The 20,295-nt window shown below is 43.2% G+C and overlaps 1 protein-coding gene across 10 annotated transcripts in view; it reads right to left on the bottom strand.

Moving 5' to 3' along the window:
- ARHGAP44 (Rho GTPase activating protein 44) overlaps positions 1-20,295 on the bottom strand; it is a 168,575-nt gene that overhangs the window by 41,664 nt on the left and 106,616 nt on the right. For all 10 annotated transcript variants that reach the window (XM_072730391.1, XM_072730389.1, XM_072730392.1 and 7 more), the window contains exons 5-7: positions 16,348-16,459; positions 14,280-14,356; positions 6,633-6,750 (exon numbers count right to left, since the gene is read on the bottom strand). In XM_072730391.1, the coding sequence (XP_072586492.1) occupies positions 6,633-6,750; positions 14,280-14,356; positions 16,348-16,459 (307 nt within the window). The remainder of the gene's footprint in view (positions 1-6,632; positions 6,751-14,279; positions 14,357-16,347; positions 16,460-20,295) is intronic.

The following is a 20,295-nucleotide window of genomic DNA, read 5'->3' as shown; positions in this document are numbered from 1 at the left end:
ATTTGGGAAAACAGGATTTAGTCAAGGTCATGGACAAATTTCCTGGTGTTAACTGTCCTCCACCACCCAGCTCTCTCTGGGATCAGGGAGGCAATGACATAACATGGCATCTGAATCTGGAATGTGTTCTCCTCCGAGAATAGTTTGGTTTCATGTCCATAGCGAGGTCCAATAAAAGTATATCCTGAGAAGGATGTAGACTCTGTCACTAACCATGTTTCTTGGCATGCCATGTCTTGGACCTTGTTGGCACAAGTCAGGTGATCCCTAAATGTCCTCCCTGTTTGGTAGGCTAGGGCAGGAGATCTTTACAAGGGATGCTTCGCTGAGAAGAATCTGTGATGTAAGATTTGAGGAAGATGTGAGAACAGCACAAGAAAGCTGATCCAGATGTTGAATGAATTCAAGCAAGCAACTACATACTTCAGGAGGAGCCTGATTCACGGAACCCTCAAACATTCTGCACCAACCCCATAACCCTCAGCCCCTCCAGCTGCCAGCGTGAAGCTATTCTCAGAGCACTGCGATGTGAGCAGCAACCTGTTTACTCTTCTAGTATCCTTGACAGGTAAAGAGTGGGAAAGAGTTCTTGCACCCAAGGTATGGAGTTAAAAGGGAAATCTGTTCTCTGGAGAGCTTTAAGCACAGGTAAATCAATGCTACACTTGGTCCAGTTTCAAAGAGTGAAGAAAGAGGGGGGAAAATGAATTAACATTCGTTGGGAACAGTCTAGGTGCCAGGCACAATGTTACATGGAGTTCTCATCTAACTCTCTTAGGTTAAGTGCTGAATTCCCAATTAGCTACCAAGAGTTCGAGGATCTTATCAGGTCTGGCCTCCACCATCTTAAATGTGTTTTGCTGTTGTAAGAGATGAAGAAACACAGGCTCAGAAATGGTACCTTTCCCTAGGCATAAAATGTGTTCTAAGCCTCAGCTCATCCTCACTAGAGCATCCCTGCAGTGAAAGCCTTTGTTGGGCTGCTAAATCTAGCAAAGGTTCTAGAGGAATCAACTTCGTCTGTCATCCTCACAGCCACTTCAGCCAGGAGATATCCATCACTAGCCATTGTGAGGGAGGTATGTCAAGTCAGGGAAAACACAAAGGGTCAATATGGCTTGGTAGACGAGAAAAGGGAGGGACTCCCCCCACCTCGAAAGACTAAATGTCACGCTAAATACACTGTCAATGACTCAGCATTTGAGCTTTGCCAAAAGATGATCTTAGAAAAGTCAGATTGTCTTGTCTGTGAGTTCCCTCAGGAACACCAAAGGGTTTTTCAAAGGTATAATTAGATTACTGTCTTACTGAGTTAACAATATGGATCCCAAATAAGCTGCACTGCAAGTCAGAAATAAAAGTGGACACTAAATCCAATTTCCATGTCTCTAAATCATTAGTGAATTTTCTTTATAAAAAAAAAAAATGACATCAAGAATCACCAGAATTTAATGTGTTTCAAAAATCATCTGTTTTATGATTTTGCAACTAACCTACACTCAGAAAAAGAGAGTAAATAATCAAGTTCACCTGCAACCCCAACACACAGAGATAAGCTGGAAACACCAGGATGTCTGTTCATTTTGTATCTATTTTAATCAGTCATATGTTTCATATGATTGCTTGGTTTACAAAAATTGAACCAGACTATTTTGCAGCTCATTACCCCCCAGATAAACACTCTTTCTAGTGGTCACATGATATTTAATATGTGGCTGGATCATGTGTCTATTGCTGGATATTGTGTTTCTAATTTTTCAGTATAACAACACTTGAAAAGCATTTGTTCACACAGGTGTGCATCCATCTCTTGATTATTTCCTTAGGACATATTCTGTAGTTTGAAATGAATTTTGGTTATGTATTTCCTTACAGTTAAATTTAAAAGTATTAGCAGGATAATAATGACTTGGGAAATTAGGGCTTTGTTAAAAAAGAAAAAAACATGATACCTGGGCATATCATATTCAAACTTCAGAAAATAAAAAATAAGGAATATTGAAAGAAGTCAGAGGTTAAAAACATTTACCAAGAGAAAAACAAAGATGAGAATTACATCTGACCTCACCTCAGAAACCATGCGAGCCAGAAGAGGGTGGAGTAAAATATTTAAAGTGTTGAGAAGAACAACAAAACAAGAACAAAACCCGCCAACCTAGAATTCTGTACCCTACAAAATTACCTTCTAAAGGGACTTGAAGAAACTTACAGAATTTGTTGTCCATAGAGCTGTCTGAAGAGAAATGCTAAAGAAAGTTCTTTAAGGTAGAATGCAAAAGATAGAGGTCAGAAACTCTGACCCACACAAAGAGAGACAGAGCATCAGAGAATGGGTAGTGAAACTAGGATAAAACTTTTTTCTTTTTTGTCTTTTAAAGATTTTATTTATTTACTCATGAGAGACACAGAGACAGAGGCAGAGCCACAGGCAGAGACAGAAACAGGCTCCCTGTGGGGAGCCCAATGTAGGACTTGATCCCAGGACCCCAGGATCATGACCTGAGCCCAAAGGCAGATGCTCAATGACTGAGCCACCCAAGTGTCCCTAAAACTTTTATTTTTCTTATTCTTAATTGAAAAGATAAGTTTATTGAGAATGATAGCAATAATGTATTCACATATATGTTAATGTATCCATGTATTCAGATACACACACATGAATACATTGATACATTCATATAAACACACCTGTCCTTATGTCTGCTTATGTACAAGTCAGTGGAGGGAACCAGGGATATTTTGTTACTAAAAGATACTTGCACTATATATGAAATGGTATCTAGCTATTCCAAAGTCCACTTGGCTTAGTTGTAAATGTATACTACAAACTCTAAGGCAACCACTAAAACAAAAAACAAAAAACAAAAAACAAAAACAAAAAAAAGTATAAGTGATATGCTGAGAAAGAAAGAAAACCATATGAAATGCTAACATAAAACCTCAAAAGGTAGAAAACCTGAAGGCAGAAACAGTAAAGAATAAGGGCAACAAGTAGAAAACGGGAACAATTATGATAGATATTAATCCAACTACATTCAATAATTGTTTAAACAACAATAAAAATCCACCAATTAAAAGACTGAGATTGTCAGAGTGAATCAAATACCACGGCCTAACTATATGAGAGTGATAAGAAAACCACTTTCAGTGTAAAAATATGTACAGATTAAAAGTAAAAAGATGGAAAAAGAGGGACATTTGGGTGGCTCAGTGGTTGTGTGTCTTTGGTTCAGGTAGTGATCCCAAGGTCCTGGGATCGAGTCCTGCATCGGGCTCCCTACAGGGAGCCTGCTTCTCCCTCAGCCTATGTCTCTGCCTCTCTCTCTGTGTCTCTCGTGCATAAATAAAATCTTATAAAAAGATGGAAAAAGACACAGTCTGTTAACACTAATGAAGAGAATGTGGGAGTGGCCTCTATGTCACAGCAACTGGCATACAGAGCAAGAGAAATTATCAGGAATAAAGAGGGACAACATCAATGCTAAAGGGATCATTCTACAAGATGTAATAATCCTTCGTGTGTATGCACCTGACAAGAGAGCATCAGAGTACATGGGGCAAAAGTGACAGAACTGGAAGGACGAATACAGGAATCCATTATCATCAATGGAGACTTGAACACCACCCATCAGAAATGGACAGATCCAATAGACAGAACAGTGGTTGAGGACATAGCTGAACTCAACGGCGCCATCCATTACTAGACAGAGCTGACAACCACAGACTACGTCATCCAACAGCAGCAGAATACACGTTCTTCCCAGGCTCACGAGGAATGTCTACTAAGAGAGATCACATCATGGGCCATAAAACATATTTTAACAAATCTAAAAGAATTGAAATCATATGGTGTTGGCTCTCTGACCACCATACAATTGAGTCAGAAATAAAATCACAGAAATAGAGCTGGAAACCCCCCCAATACTTGGAGATTAAACACCCCAATGCTGAATAACAACCCACTTTAAAAGTGGGCAAAAGATCTGAACAGACATATCACCGAAGTATAAATACAGATGGCAAGTAACCATATGAAAAGATGTTCATCATCTTAAAGCATAAGGGAAATACAAATTAGAATAATTTTCACCCCTGCTGGAACGTCCCATAGTCAAAACACAGACCACACCAAATGCTTTAACCTTAGTGGAAGATCCCTGGAACCATTTCCCATGCAAAGGAATACATGCATATAAACAAGTTTTTTAATGGCAGACATCAAAAAAGTCAAGTGACAAATAGCAGACTCGAAAAAATGATCTGCAACACGACAGACAGAAGAACATGTAATACCCCAATGCAAAGAACTTATATAAATTGATATTTAAGAAAAACAGAAATGTCAGTCCAGTTACCAAGACAAATAGGCAATTTACCAACCTGGCAATGTCTATGCGTATCTGAAGACTAGCCAATAAAGACACAAAGATATACTCAGCACCACTAATATTCAGGGAAATTAAAATTACAGTAGCATAGAGATAAGATAGCTTTATCCCCTCCCCCCCAAAAAAGCAGACTGGCAAAAGCTGAAAACAGGTACAATATATGTCACAGAGAAAGATGTGGGGAAACGTGCAATTCTGTATATTGCTGGTGGGAATGTGAACTGGTACTTCCTTCTTAGGGAAGTGAACTGTCACTATCTATTAAAATTTAAAATGTAGAGTCTTTGATCTAAAAATATCACTTTGGAGCAGCTATCATATAAAAAAAATTACCAGTGCATAAGAATATAAAGATGTTGACTGTATTATATTACTTCTGGTGATGACAAAAAACAAAACATACTAGATTGAGTATCCATCAACAGGAAAAAAGTTACACAAGTCATGGTGTATATATGTCCCCGCAATGGAATAATACGGACTTTATTAAAAAGATTACATTAGATGTATAGCTACTAACCTGGAGAGATATCCAGGATGGATTAATTGAGAAAAGCAACCGGTAAATTAATATGAACAAGAGAACTAACTATTCTATAAACACACATACAAACAAAACAAGTAACTGGGAAAACTCTCGACGAGTGTGTATGTTATGAAAAAAAGAGGTGGGAGTCTACAACTGGCCTCCTCATCTTTTATGGCCAATGGGCACGTAATAGAGTGGCACCATGAACAATAATTCTGAACCAATATTGGTGAGGAGGGGTATCTGGTCATCCTCTCTGGAAACAGAGAGGGGTTGCTGGGCAGGAATGGGGGGCTATTACTGGTATTTTTCTTGATATATTTTCATACTTTTTCACTGGTTATGGTGAAATGCATTACTTTTTTAATCTGTGAACATGTTTTTTGGTAAAGATAGCAGATGTAAAAAGCTGCAGAACAGTGTATTAAACTTCTGTTCTGACGCACTTGGAGAGTCATATCCCGCATCCCCTCTAGACCACTGTCTCTTGTCTGTTACAGCATAATTTTCTAAGAAATAGAACTCTTAACTAAAGAACACATGGGTAGACACCACATGGGTAGCATGGATAGACACCACACAGAGTAAAAGTGAAACTGGTGTGATTGTTACACTTGGTGAATGGCACCAGCTAGGTATTTGCCATTGACACCGCAGCTCAAATGATAAATCAGCTGTACTCACGATGAATCTCGGATCTGATGAAGTGTTTCAAAGTCTTACTTTGCCTGATTCCCATAGTACTGTAGGCGGAGAGGTCATGAATTCTTTACCAACTCGTCAGTGTTTCTAATTTCGGAGAGCAATTCTATCAGCCCCTGAATGTCACCTGAATGCAAGGCTGAAGCCACTCATGCAGAGATAAGCCAGTGGGCAAGCTGACAAGATCAGAAAAAGCCACAAAGAACAGAGATGTGTGCAAGCAAAGTGTCTCTGCTCTTTTAAAACCGTATGAGATTAAGACAACAGGTGGGTACCCAGCTGACTTCCAGAAACAGGAATTGGATCTCCTCATTCCTTGGATCTAAACAGCAACAGACATATGGATGCACGTACACACGGGGTATCATGAATGCTATCTTGCTAGTTTTGCTCCATGCAACATCTGTGGCCAAGATGGGAAACATCTGAACAGGTGTAACAAAGGGCATCTGACATTCCTGAGTTCAGAGCCATGGATTTCTTAGAATGAGGCAGTCCTCTCTTAACAAGTGGGAACTCCTCTTTTCCCTATCTCCCTGGTCAGCATTTCAAGTTCACAGCTGAGGACGTCCCCAGAGGCAAGAGATTGGTTAAGGGGCTCAGGGAATATTATGAGGTGAACAAAAAGATAAAACCATTTACCATCTACAGAGAGTCAAGGCTGGTCTACTGTCTAAATTCTCGACTGTTCTGACTCCATTTGGAATCCATTCTGTGGGACTCAGATGCCTTACAAAAGCTTCACAGAGACACATTTCTTCTGTGCCTGTCATGCAGGAACCCTGGTGCTAACCCACTGCTGCACTCCCTACCCACTGAGGCCACCTCCAAGCCCCAATTCTTAAGGCTCATCCCAGCCTCTGGAGATGCCAGTGGGCAAGCTTGGTGACATTCAGTTCATCCAGAGCTCACGCTTAGGGTTTTAGTCCAACACCAGTGAAGAAAGAAGAACTCTTTCAGTGCCACCCCTCCCCATTTGTCCCGGTAAAGAGAAGCAAAGAGGTGGGGGGTACCCTGCAAATCTCCACTCTGTTGGCAGCCTCTTCCATTTCTTCCCTGAGGGCATCGGCTTTGGCACCCGCAGGTTGTAAGCCACTGGACAAACCTGAAGATTTGGAAGTCTGCTGCCACCTGATGGAAAACAGGAGGAAAAGAAGAGAGGCGTGAGACAGGTAGAGAGCCCCCGGAGCACCATGGGAATAGGAACGGGGGTTACAAACATTGTCCAGGGGGAAGGAGGGCAGCTGTGGCTGGACGCAGGGGCTCAGCTGCCCCTTGGGATGGAGCAGGCATCCCCCCAGCTTGCCATCAACATTCCCTGACCATCCCGTGGGCTCTGAGTCTAGAGACGCTCGCCAACCTGGCTGAATCCAACCGTGGGTACCAGCTGAGAGGAGCAGAAGAGAATGAATATTAATCTGAAAACTCCAAAAATAATCTCCACTGGCCAGCACAAAAAGCCTCCTATCAACATTCAGATACTGCATTTATCTTATTTCAACTTTGCATGGAGAACACCAGTCATTGGAAGATGCTGTTCTGGAAAGTTCTGTGGAGAAGTACAAATGCAGGGATCCACAATAGGTTCTGGTTACATGGAGTCTGTAAATTCGACGGCTCATGGGGGCTGTGGAGTAAGAGCACTGAGTCAAATGGGTCATTATCTTAAAAACTACTCTACCCAGGGTCCCTGGGTGGCTCAGTGGTTAAGCATCTGCCTTTGGCTCAGGTCATGATTCCCCCTAGGATCGAGTCCTACATTGGGCTCCCCACAGGGAGCCTGCTTCTCCCTCTGCCTGTGTCTCTGCCTCTCTCTGTGTCTCTCATGAATAAATAAATAAAATCTTTAAAAAAAAAACTAGTCAATCCTTTATTTCTTACTTGTAACTGGGATTTGAGATGCACAAACACTTCATGGCCCTAAGAAAAACAATAGCGTCACCAGGGTGACAAAGGGCAGCTAAAGCTAACACCTGATTCCTGACTGCAGGCTCTGGAAGTCAGGAGGGACACTGAAGGGAAGTGGAAGGGGACCCTGGTGCAGGTGCTGCCCTAACGTCAATTGATAAAAGAAGCTGCGAACTATCATGTGAACCCTCCTGACGAGGGTTTGCTATTAGCAAAAAAAGAACAAAATAAAGGATTCTGTGTTACTTAAAAAATATATATTCACAGTGGCAGAGGGTGGGCACCTGGGTGGTTCAGTCGGGTACACTTCAGACTCTTGATTTCGGCTCAGGTCATGATCTCGGGGTCATGAGACTGAACCCCCCAACCCCCTCGCCCCACCCCCAGGATCAAGCTTTGCACTGAGCAGGAGTCTGCTTGAGATTCTCTCTTTCCCTCTACTTCTACTTACACTCACTTTCTCAAAAAAATAAAATCTTTAAAAAAAATGCATTCACAGGAAAATTGCTTAAAAAGGCTTTGGGATGTCATGCTGGCTTGAAGGTCCAGAGATGGACACACAAGTTTTGGGAACTCTTCCTCATCCGAGAGAAGAATTCAGGGCAAATTAGCAAGGAACTATTCTACTCAAAGATGCTAGACACTATAAACTCACAGATACAGATTAGCAAAAATTCCTGGGTAGTTCTTTCTCATAATGGTTTGCCAGTCAAAAATGATATACTTAATAAACCTCCCAGGTTTCGCCATTTGAAACAAAGTATTAAAGTGTTGTGAGAACTTTGTGTGTGTGTGTGTGTGTGTGTGTGTGTGTGTGAGTGAAATAAAACAGAAGATGCCAGGGCTGTAATTTAGATTGCTGATAATGAACATGGTAGATTATGAGATTAAGCTCAGGGGCGCCTGGCTGGCTCAATTCATAGAGCACGGGGCTCTTGATCTCAGGGTCACGAGTTTAGGCCCCACGTTGGGCATGGAACCTACTTAAAAACAAATAACAAATAAAAAAAAAAAAAACATTTAAAGCTATAACCACCATGTAGCTCATACTACCTGAAGAAAAAACAAGGAACCAATATGTATGTGAAAAAAATAAAGTGACCACAGATGCTGATTTTTATGGCTTCGAAGATCTGGGCTTGATTTAAAAAACAAACAAACAAACAAACAAACACGAATATACTTAAAATGTGTCTATTAAGACATCTTCCCAAGTTATTCTTTTCTTTCCTATTTCCCTCTATTTCCCCCTCCCCACTGAATTCTACTCCTTAGATAATACCTTGGTAGTTTAAAAACATATTTTTCCTCTCCCTTTAAAGGGAACTTTTTTTGCAATAGAGAAGTAACCTACTTTGAGATTACAAAATAGTGATGAGATGCAAAATGAGATCATGGAAATCAAACAGTAAAATAGCAAGGAAAACATGGAAAAATGTGTATGGATAGTAATCTGCTGGGGAAAGAGACCTCCTTAATCATGAATTTCAAGGTATGGTGGCCTTGTCAGACATCTATTCTACAAATAAACGCAAGCATTTTCCTGCTCCGTCAAGAGAAGAAAGAGGGATACCTGACCAAGATGTCTGAGCTTTAAAATTTGCAGAACAGAAAGTTCTGGGCATGAAGGAGGGCACGGAATGTAAGGAGCACTGGGTGCTTTGTGCAACTAATGAATAACTAAACTCTATCTTTGAAATTTGTAAATAGTCTATGTTAATTAACTGAATTCACATAAAACAAAATAGTACAATAAAATAAAACGAAGAAGAAAGTTCAGCTCTGATGTGACATCATCATTTGCAGGGAAAGTTGCCATTGCTACAGGACCTGGGGGACATGGAGATGGAATACCACCTTTAATAAAGGCTAGAGGAGAGAAAAGGGCCAGAAGTAAGGGTATGGAATTTTAGGGATCAGGAAAAGGGTCAAGAGGGCAAATGCAAGAGGAGTTCAGGGCAACAGGAAGTCGAAAAGAAGAATTTTTGGAAGGCAAACAGGAAGGTTCCTTTAGAGGGACATTTATTATTTCATCTGTCCAGTCTCCTTCCCTTTGTCATTGGCATCCTCTGATCTGTGAGGCCTTGCCCTGCTCATACTCTGATGTGTGGGCAAAAGGGAGCTGCTCGGTTGGGTTTTTGTTGTTGTTGTCATCGTCATCATTGTTTAAGATTTATTTATTTGACAGAGAGACAGAGAGAGCAGAGTAAGGGCCAGAGGGAGGGAATATCTAAGCAGACTCTTGCTGAGTGCAGAGCCTGATGCAAGGGCTCGATCTCGTGACCCATGAAAGATCAGGACCTGAGCTGAAAGCAAGAGTCAGACGCTTCACCGACTGAGCCACCCAGGCGCCCTGGGAAGCTGCCAGTTTTGCATAATCCTCACCTATGAGCAGACCAGGTGAGGGTCCCTGATGCAAACCAAGCCCATGCTCATCCTTCATCACCTTGACCAACGTACAGGCCAAGGAAGTGGCATGGAAGCAAAATCAAGGTACATGGACCCTCTCCTCTGTACTTTCAGAATCAGAACATAAGGAACAGGTGTTGTGCTGGGGAGCTATGAGCCCAAGGGACCATGAAGACACTGGATCTAAGATGTCTGTATGCAGAGAGGCAGGAGGTGGAGAACAGCTTGTGACCCAACAAGATTCTGCTGTCCATCCCAGAGGTACTTAAATCTGCCACATTTCCAGAATTCACTCCTAAGAAGCTACTTTTTTAATTGCACGAGCTGCCCAGTATCCATCCCCAAGTGCTCCCATTTTATTAAATCAGTTCACCTGCTTCCAAAGAAAGCGGGTGTCTTAATCTGCTCAGGCTGCCATCACAATACACCATAGACTGGGTGGCTTTAAGCAATAGAAATTCGTTTTCTCACAGTTCTGGAGGCTGGAAGCCCCAGATTGAGGTTCTGGCAGGGTTTGGGTCTGGTGGAGGCTCTCTTGCTGCCTCCTCACTTGTCCTCACATGGTCTTTCCTCCAAGCGACTATGCAAAGAGAAAGAAATCACTCTCTTCCTCTTATTCTAAGGCCACCAATCCAATTGGATCAAGGCCCTACCCTTATGACCTGACTTAACCTTGATTACTTCCTAAAGGCCCTACCTCCAAATATAGTCACATTAGGGGTGAGGGCTTCAACCTGTCAATTTGGGGAGGAAGGGCGAAATTTAGTCCACAGCTATTCAGCAGAAACGTGAAGTATCCTGGACCCAGAAGGGTTGATCTTGAGATATATGCTCAGAAAAAAGAGAGGCAGACTTTGGGAAGGAACGGGGCTCCTTCTGTAACCACTCCCAAACCAAACTTTTCACAGAAAAGACATTTGTGCTATAACAGAAAGGAGGGAAACTGAGTGGGGGAAAAATTAGAGAGGAAGACAAACCATAAGAGACTCCTAACTCTGGGAAACAAAGGATTGTGGAAGAGGGGAAGGTGGGGGGATGGGTTAACTGGGTGATGGGCACTAAGGAGGGCACTTGATGGCATGAGCACTGGGTGTTATACTGTATGTTGGCAAATTGAATTTAAATAAAAAATTTAAAAATAAAAGACTTTTGTGTATCATTCAGTTAAATTCAATTCAATTCACAATCTTTAATTCAGCATAAAGCTTGAGTTTTCCTTCAGCCTTCTTATCTATTATTTCTCAGCTTTTAAGCTTTGGTCTTGTCTGAGGATATTAAGGCTGGTATAATTGGCTTTTCAAGCAGGCAAGCCAGATTTACGCAAATAGAAGCAAATATTACACCTTGGATTCAGACCTAATTAAATATTGGATAAATGATCTGATTTGACAGCATCCACCCAAGTTGTAGTAGAATTCAAAGATCCAGCCATAATGATCAAAAGCGTGTCTCCACCTGGGATATGCCATTTAGTTCTGGAGAGGGTGACTCGTGGAGGGCAAAAAAGGACGAAGGAAACGTCTGGTGATCCCACAAAGAATACACACTAACATGTGCTGACTGACCACAATGGGAAGTGGGGTGGCGATGGCGGTGCCGGGTAGGGAGAGCTCAACTGTTCCAAAAGAGCAGCTGATGATCCTTGCTATTCAATAGCACAGCAGTTGGTCTTAGGGTCTCTGCTGTATCTCGAAATGCAGTCCTCATGTTAGCTGGAGAGGGAAGGGTTAGGGGAAAGGCAGGAAATTGGGGTGGGATGGCTTCTGAAAAGACAAAGGTTGTCAAGGGTCTCAGCTGAAGTTTAGGAGCATCAAAATCTGGGCAGAGATTTCCTTGCCAAATCCCAACATACAAGAGATGATAAGCTGAGAACACAGAAGAATTCATTAAAATCATGGAAGACACGTTTGGAATGATGCTTCTCTATGGTTTGGAATCCATACGCCACTTAGTGTCACCATTAAAAATGCACCACATGACTAGATGGACCATGACTCCTGCCTACTTTCCCTCTCATAAGGAGACTGAACAGGGGCACCTGTGTGGCTCAGTGGTTGAGGGTCTGCCTTCAGCTCAAGTCATGATCCCGGGGTCCTGGGATTGAGTCCCACATCGGGCTCTCCACAGGGAGCCTGCTTCTCCCTCTGCCTATGTCTCTGCCTCTCTGTGTCTCTCATGAACAAATAAATAAAATCTTAAAAAAAAAAAAAAGGTGGTGGGGGGGAGGAGACTGAAAAAAAATAGGTACATAGAGGTGGCAACAACAAGCCCTGATGCTAGCATCTGGCCTTCTGACCAGAAGCTCTGTTGCTGGAAATTCAGGTTTCCATTACAGAGGCAGAGCGATCTCAGAGCTAAGAACCAGGTCCCCACGGTGAAGGAAATCACTCTACAAACCCAAGAGCAAGGTGACCACCACCATCCTAACAGTGGGACAATCAGCATGTCTTTACTCTTCGTGTGACTCCGCAGATGTGGGCCTTGAATGCTGACATCATGGAAGGCAACTAGACGTGGTCTGAGGGTGCCACAGTCAGCGATACCAAATCCCCATGCCCCATGAAACCTGCTCTGTCTTCCTCCACAGGTGCTAAGGAGAGAGCTTCAGTCCTGAGTCAGAACTCTGACACGTTCCCTCCTCCTCTTCCTCCTTCACAGAAGGAGATGAGCTTCAGGATCACAGCCCTCCTTCCATAGGCAACAGGATGTAAAATCCATGTGTACCTGGCATTTACAGCAAAAGGTAGTGCTTTTCACCTTAGAGTAGGGCTCTAAGATTCTTTAAATGGATTCATTTTGAGGAAGCAAATCAACTTTTTGCAAGAGGTGTGGGTTCAGATGTCCAAAAGTACTAGGGCAGATCGAAGTTCCAGAAGCACTAAATTAACTAAAGAAATCTTTGTTTTTCTGTTGACCTAACCTGTTCTATTTCCGGTCTTGGGAGAAGTGCCCTATACTTCATATCAGTCCAGATGCAGAATTCCAGTTAGTTAGGGCCCAACTAGTTAAGGCAGCAGCTTCTTTTTGTAAAGCGCTTGGGAAGTACTGTGACGAATGTGATCTCAACTGACACTCAAGACAACCTCCTCACGTCCACCCACCAATGGCGCTACTACTTGTGTGCAGGTGACTGAACTGAGACTCTCAGAGGTTGACTTGACAAAGCTCACAGGTCTAGGAAACAGGTGACCTGGATCTCACCACCTCTCCTTCTGACTCCCAGTTCAGGACTCTACCTTATATCTCTCAGCCCCAATACATCCCTATACTCTGACTTTATTTCTTATCCTCGGGAAAATTAAAAAGCAGTAAGGAGAGGATTAAGATCAATGTGCAAAGAGCCTGTGGTAAAACCAAAATGTTCCTTCCATATTCATATTCAGGAACCTGCATTCCTTCACTTTGCACACCCCGCTGCAGGATTTAGAAAGTTATATATATGCACCATGAGGACATGTGGCGGTCAGAGTCAATGGCATCTCAGTGCCTCTGGCGACCCCCTTGCTGTAACAGGTACTTTCTGGAGGCTTCTGGAGGCTTCACAAAGAGAGCAGCATAGCTAGAATGCTGCTTCCCTCATAAAGGTCTCAGGCTCAGAGAGCAGCTACAGAAAGGGGAGAGATACATCACTGGCATCAGGTAAAGGTGGGCAGACCCCAGAATCAGAATATTGCCCCCTTCTTATGGACACAACACCCCACCCACCATGCCTCTTTGATCTCAGCTCCTACCATGTCCCCTGTTGGTTCCTACCCTAGCCATGCTGCCTTGGTGCTGGACCCTGAATATAGCAGCCTGATCCCCCCCCCCCCACACACACACACATGCCACAGGGCCTTTGCATGTGCTGTTCCTGCTATCATGGAGAGTTCTGCACTCGAACTCTGCATGGCTGCCTCCTTCTCATCATTTAGGTCTCAGATCATGTGTCATCTCTAAGAAGCCTTCTCTGTTTTAACCTACCTAATATCGTTGCTTCCCTTTCTCCATGAATGTCTTCCAAAACTGCACCATGCTACCTTCTTTACAGGACTTACAGCTGCCTGAAATCGCCACGGGTTCACTTGGCCTAGGGTCTCCCATCTCCCGCACTGGGCTACATGTAGTTCCCTTGAGAACAGGGACCGCCCCCCCTTCCCCACCTCTGGCTCACGACTCTTACCTCCAGTGCCTGGTACTTCGAGGGTATTAAGAGAAACTTAGTGAATAAAAACACACTCAACAAATGCCCCTCCCCACGACCTGCACCCCCCCCCCAGGGGGGACCTGCATCCCCCCCCCCCCAAATACGATCACTATTCCTTCCAAGAAGGCAAGAGGAAAGCAAAGAAACCCTTCTGTACCTTGTTCGTGAAGAATCCATGTCCAGCACCAACTTGGCTAAATGTTTCCTCTGCTTCTGAATGTTTGGGATTTCCACCTGTGGTTACAGGACAGAGTCAAATCCAGATAAACTCTTAAGGACTACTAAGAGCCATCCAACAAGTATGCTGGAGGCTTCCGAGTCCTAATTTCCAGAGGAAACCCTCAAGTCTTTGGCCTGAACTAACCTCTGTTCTTTCTTCCCTGGATGCCTGCCAGGCCTCCCATTCGCCAGACCTGTTTGGGGCTCTGCACTCCTCTGCTCCCTAATGCCTGGCCTCATTCTTGCTCCCACCTCAGCCAGCAAACACAAGCCCCATCCCAGCTCTGTCCACAACACAAGGGCCACAAGTGGGGAGAAAAGCAGAAAGGACTGACACACAGACCTAATTCAAAACATAGAGCAGCGGGATGATGGGGCCTAGTCTCAGGAGACCTGAGACCCGATGGGGAATGCAATCAGGATGTATTTTTATCGAAATAAAGTAAGACTTTTTTTTCCAAAATAAATACCAAATAAACATTTCCATGGCTCTGCTCAGTTATGACAAGTTCTTCCACAGTGGCTGTATGTGGATGCTCTTTTTATATTTTTATTTCTAAAAATGACTTCCCTGAACATCCCAGTGTGGGATTTTTGTGTCCAGGCTCAGCCCAAGCGGGGCAGGAAGTGAGAACTTAAAAGGAACACTGGCTGTATGCTAAAACCAAAATCATCTCAGGCCACGGCTTTTATATAGAAGGAAAAAGCATGAGGAAGATCTTCTGAGCGGGGGTGAATAATGTTGTAGAGGGTAACAATTTCTGACAGGGAAGAGAAGAAGTGGCTCCTCCAGTCATTGGAGAGCCCAGACGCAAAGCTTGGAGGGTCACCCAGACATCTGGTTGGTAACCAGCAAGTCTCAGCACCCAAGTCAAACACATCCTTTGGGTTTGCATCAGGCTTTGCCTGGGGCCCCAGACCACCTTTAGGAAGAGCAAAGGGCCTCTCATGCATGCTCTTGGCTGGGCAATGGCCAGGACGGCATCTGAGAAGTCTAGAGCTGATCTCTGCCAAACCATCATAAATAGAATTTTCTCCTTGAACACTTTTAGGCACCTTGGTTAATTATTTGCCCATACATCTCATCATAGAAATTGCACCAGGGGATGTAGAAGTGCTGGGGGCAGTCTAGGAAGGAATCCAGACATGGTCTAGGGCCATGCTATCCAATATGATAGCCTCTAGCTCCCTGTGGCTACCCCATTTTAAATTCGAATAAAAAATAAATAAATAAAACTTAAAATTGGGTTCCTCAGTCACACTAACCACATTTCTAGAGCTTAACAGCCACAGGTAGCCAGTGGCTAGCAAACTGTGCGGATGCTGAGCATCTTCATCACTGCAGGCTGTTCTACGGGACAGCACTGGAGAGGTCTTACATGATCGATTCAAGGCAACTGGCAGGAGGTCCAGGGTTCAAGGTAAGTAAAATCCCCAAACCATTTCCATTCTTAACTTGACAAAATTTCACTCGGTTGAAGCTTTAAGAATCAAAGGTGAGGGGGGATTAAGAGTACGCTTGTCGTGTCGTGATGAGCACTGAGTAATGTATGGGGCTGCTGAATGACTATATTGTACACATGAAACATAATGTGTTACACTGGATTCAACATAAAAATTTTTTTAAATAAAAAATAATACAGTAAAAAAATAATAAAATTGAATTAAAATAAAGAGAAAGGATCCATGTACACATAAGCTGCAAGAGGCCCTACAGAGAGGCCCTTCTGAGGAGAGGCTACTGTTCATTTCACAGATGACCAGAAACAGGCGCAGGGCAGGGGTGGTATAGCATGCAGACCCTGGGGGAGAAGGAGGCACAGCAGTTTTGCTCCGAACTGCCCCCCTTGCCGAGTGCCAACAGAAAAGAGTGTGGGTGACAGAAGGAGCTGGCAAGCAGTGAGGGGGGCTGCCCATCGGGGGATCCCAACCATGCACATGGGCAGTAATGATTCCTAATGAGAAGCAGTGTCACAGGCCAGGGTCATCTCATCCCTGCGGCTTACCTCGGCCAGCAAAAACAGGGGTTCAATCACGTCTCTCTCCACCTGCAACTCAAAGTGGATCAGCTCCTGGGCCAGCTTGTCCTCTGTCTCTCCGCAGAGCTTCAGCATCTTCCTGCAACAGGAGGGGAAAAGCCACATTGAAAACCCCGCCGAGCAAGAGGTCACCGGCATCCACAGCTCCCGGCTGAGGAAGCTTTCAGGAGACAGTGTTCCTAAACTGGCCCATTGCTGTGGCATCCCATTACCCAACTTGTTTCGTTCATTCTGATTTCCGAAATTAAACATTTTTTAAATGATGTGAAGGACCTACCGGGAAGGGAATGTGTAAGGAATTATGAGAGGTGTGGGGAGAACAGACTCCTACTTGCTGAATCTACAAGCCTGTAAGACCCAATGCTTCAACTGCCTCCTGAGCGCTAGAAAATTAGCAATAATAGACACCAAAACATCTCTCAACTCATCCCAAAAACTCAATCAGGAGGCTTTCACAGAAAAAAAGATAATTCCTCCTCCTGGGCCATGGCAACTTACCTTGTATAGAATGAACAATTATCAAGTGGAAAACTGGAGTGGAAAAACCATTACGAAAGTGTATTTGTAATAAGCAAATAACAGAAGACCTGAATGTGTAGAAAGCTCTGCCATATTCTGAGACGAGAGGATGCATCATTTCAAAGACGTTAAACCCCCAAGTGGGTACATGGGTATACAAGCAGCCCTCCTTTTGCATGGTACCAGGCTAACCGAAACTCATGTAAAAGGTTTTTACAAATCAATAAAAGGTACCTGTCACTGTAATTCCAAAGCCTTTCCTATTCTTGTGTGTACACTTTTACAATCTATATAAGTGTTCACATCCAACAGGTAATACCGATACTCAACGTTCACATCAGTGGATTTTCACTGAATCTATCTTACTGCTGGCTTTTTCCATGCATCTTTATCTTTGGGGCTTATGCGTCTCAATACACACAAGGTTAAACCATTTTGGTGTAGGGAAGTCCATTCCACCATTTATTAAGCCTTCTGCTCATCACCAAGGCCCTTACGTCCAGGGCTGTGGTCCATGTTTGTACAGTCTGTCTGCATGTGAGAATTTTTCTGTGCAAAGGAGATGAGATATGCATCCCCTGAACCTTACTACGTACTTGTTCTCCAAAGCAATAAAACCCAGCTTTGCTCTCAGCAGCACAGACTAGAGTTTCTAATGCTCCATGCTCTTGCCAACCTCACTACTGGTAAGGTATTTAATTTCTGCCACACTGGCGGATGCAAAATATTACCTCATCCTGGATTTAATTTGCATGTCTTGGCTACTGGTGAGACTGAATGTCTTTTCGTGTTTCAGGCCATTTCACGATCCCTCCTCCATGATGTGCTTGGTCACATTTTTTTGACTCTTTTTGAACCAGGATCTCTGTATTTGAATTTACTTGTTGGGAGTTCTTTACATGTACTTAAAAATACATGTGTACATGGAGACAGGATTCAAATTCTTTTTCCAATTTTCTACAAATGTCAACTTCCAGGTTGTGGGCTTATCTTTGTTCTTTTGAAATGGTGTCTTTTATCTGATTCATCTATTACTTACCTCCATGCTCCTGATGCTACTTGTTAATCTCTGCCTTTTTTTTTTTTTAATTTTTAGCATTAGCTATTGACTACCAACTATGGAAATAAGAATTTACCTATCTTTACACCTGCCCTCCCTGCATTTATTTATTATCTTTAGTATTTGCACTACATTTTGACCCCATGTGCTATTCAGAGTTAGGCTGGTCAGATATTGTGATCACCTATCTTTCCCACACATTTGTCCTCTCTGGTTAATAACTGCCTTGCTTTGGTTAGCTTGTTTAATTATCTATAGACCTATAGACCTGACTGCACCCCAAATCCTCTGCCACTATTTTGTATTAAGGATACTGAACCACATTTGCTGTGAATGAATTCCATCCTGAATTCTTCTCTCCTGGATGCGTGTCAATCTGAACGACTTTTCCTTTGATCCCTTGGCACAGTCATCTTCCTGTACACTTCTTTCCCCATTTCCTGGGATTTTCTCTTCCTCTGTCCTATACTGGATAGATCTTATTTCCTATATCCTGTGTCTACGTCTTTCTTGGTCACTCCACTGTGAAGCACATCTTGCTTTAGCTGCCTGAGAAAGAGTATACATACATGATGCCAATTTTTGACACTTTGCATGTCATGACATTCCCCTCTACCCTCACATTGATTGATAGCTAAGCAGGATATTTAATTCTACACTGATCACATTAGCCAGAGAAGGTGGGTCTTACTTTCCAATGGGGCACAAGAGTGGAGGGGAGAGATGAAGAGTCTCAGCCATCCAGTAGGCATTAGTCACGTTAATGCATGATACCCTTACAAGTGTCCAGAGTCTGGGGACGCTTTGCTTTATGCTCTCCAGAGAAAAAAAGACTTTTATGCTGGGTTGGGGGTGAGGGCATGAGGGTCTCCCAGAACTGGGGATAAGAGCTGGGTTTGAGGGGTGCCTGGGTGATGCAGTGGCTTAAGTGTCTGCCTTCAGCTCACATCACAATCTCAGGGTCCTGAGATCAAGCCCCACATTGGGATCCCTGATCAGTGGAGAGCCTGCTTCTCTCTCTCCCTCTCCCTTTTTCTCTGTCAAATAAATAAATAAATAAATAAATAAATAAATAAATAAATAAATAAATAAAATCTTTAAAACAAAACAAAAAAAAAGAGCTGGATTTGAGCTATCCAAGTGGTTCTGGACTAGCTTGTGACACACATTCATAACTTCGATCACCTCACAGTCCCCAAAGACCCACTTGCTATTCTAGAGATCCCTGATGCCACCAACCTTGGCCTGCAAGCATTTCCAGTATGTAATGATGTTGGCTGTCTGCATATCCTACTTCTGGCTCCAGAGTTCCACTTTCTGAGACCAGCTATGTCAGTTACCTGTCTATCATAAGCTTCACAGCTCACAAAATTCTGCTTTCTCTCCTGTTTTCATGCCTTTCTGGGTTTACGTCTTTCAAGGGAAAAACATTCCCTTTATCATAGTGGATTTTGGAAGGGAACAAAATTATTTTTTTTAAGATTTTTATTTATTTGAGATAGAAACAGAGAAAGAGTACAAGCAGGAGGAAAGGGAGAGGGAGAAGCAGACTCCCCACGAGCAGGGAGACCGTTGCGGGGCTTGATCCCATGATTCGGAGATTGTGATCTGAGTGAAGGCAGATGCTCAACAGACTGAGCCACCCAGGTGCCCAGAGGAAACAAAATTAGATGCTTGTGCTCAGTCTGTCATCTTTACCTGGGTGTCCTTCATCCCTTCACCTTTAGCCTTCCTGTGTGTCACTATGTTTTAGGCAAGTCCCACAACCAGTGAGCATGTTTCTCTGCCAGTGATTATATTATGAGCAGTCAATTTTGCTCCATCCTTTACAACTGCAGACATAGAGCAGTAATTGTTCCTACCTTACACCTTCATTTTGTTTTCTCTTTGCTTGCTTTTTGCTCTTTCAGTCCCTTCTAAGGGTTTTTTTTTTCTATGTTATTTATTTCTCTTTTCATCCTTTTACTAGTTTCAAAGTGCTGCATTCTATCCCTTCTGTGGTTGCTCTTGCTTCTCTTCAACCCACACTTTTACACAAAAACACACCTGTATCTTTCTTTCCAAAAGCAAAGAACCTGAAACACCGATCCCCTTCCCAACGCTCCACACTATTATTTCCCAGTATTTGTTTCACTTTGCTTTAAAGTCCTTCCAAATTCATGTTTTAATTCAATGCTTATTTATATTTCTTTACATCAATGGGTAGCAGACTATGCCATCCCCAAAGAGCCACTTGGGCATAAGGATTATTTTGAGCTGAAGGCAATCGAGAGGAAGCAGATACTCCCCTCACCCTAAACGCAGGACCCAGGCTGTAAAGCTGGTCCTCGTGCCCT

The sequence above is a fragment of the Vulpes vulpes genome, chromosome 12, assembly GCF_048418805.1.
Source record: "Vulpes vulpes isolate BD-2025 chromosome 12, VulVul3, whole genome shotgun sequence".
Classification (NCBI taxonomy): Eukaryota; Metazoa; Chordata; class Mammalia; order Carnivora; family Canidae; genus Vulpes; species Vulpes vulpes.
The sequence above is the reverse complement of the archived record's forward strand: the minus strand, read 5'-3'. Positions and strand labels throughout refer to the sequence as shown.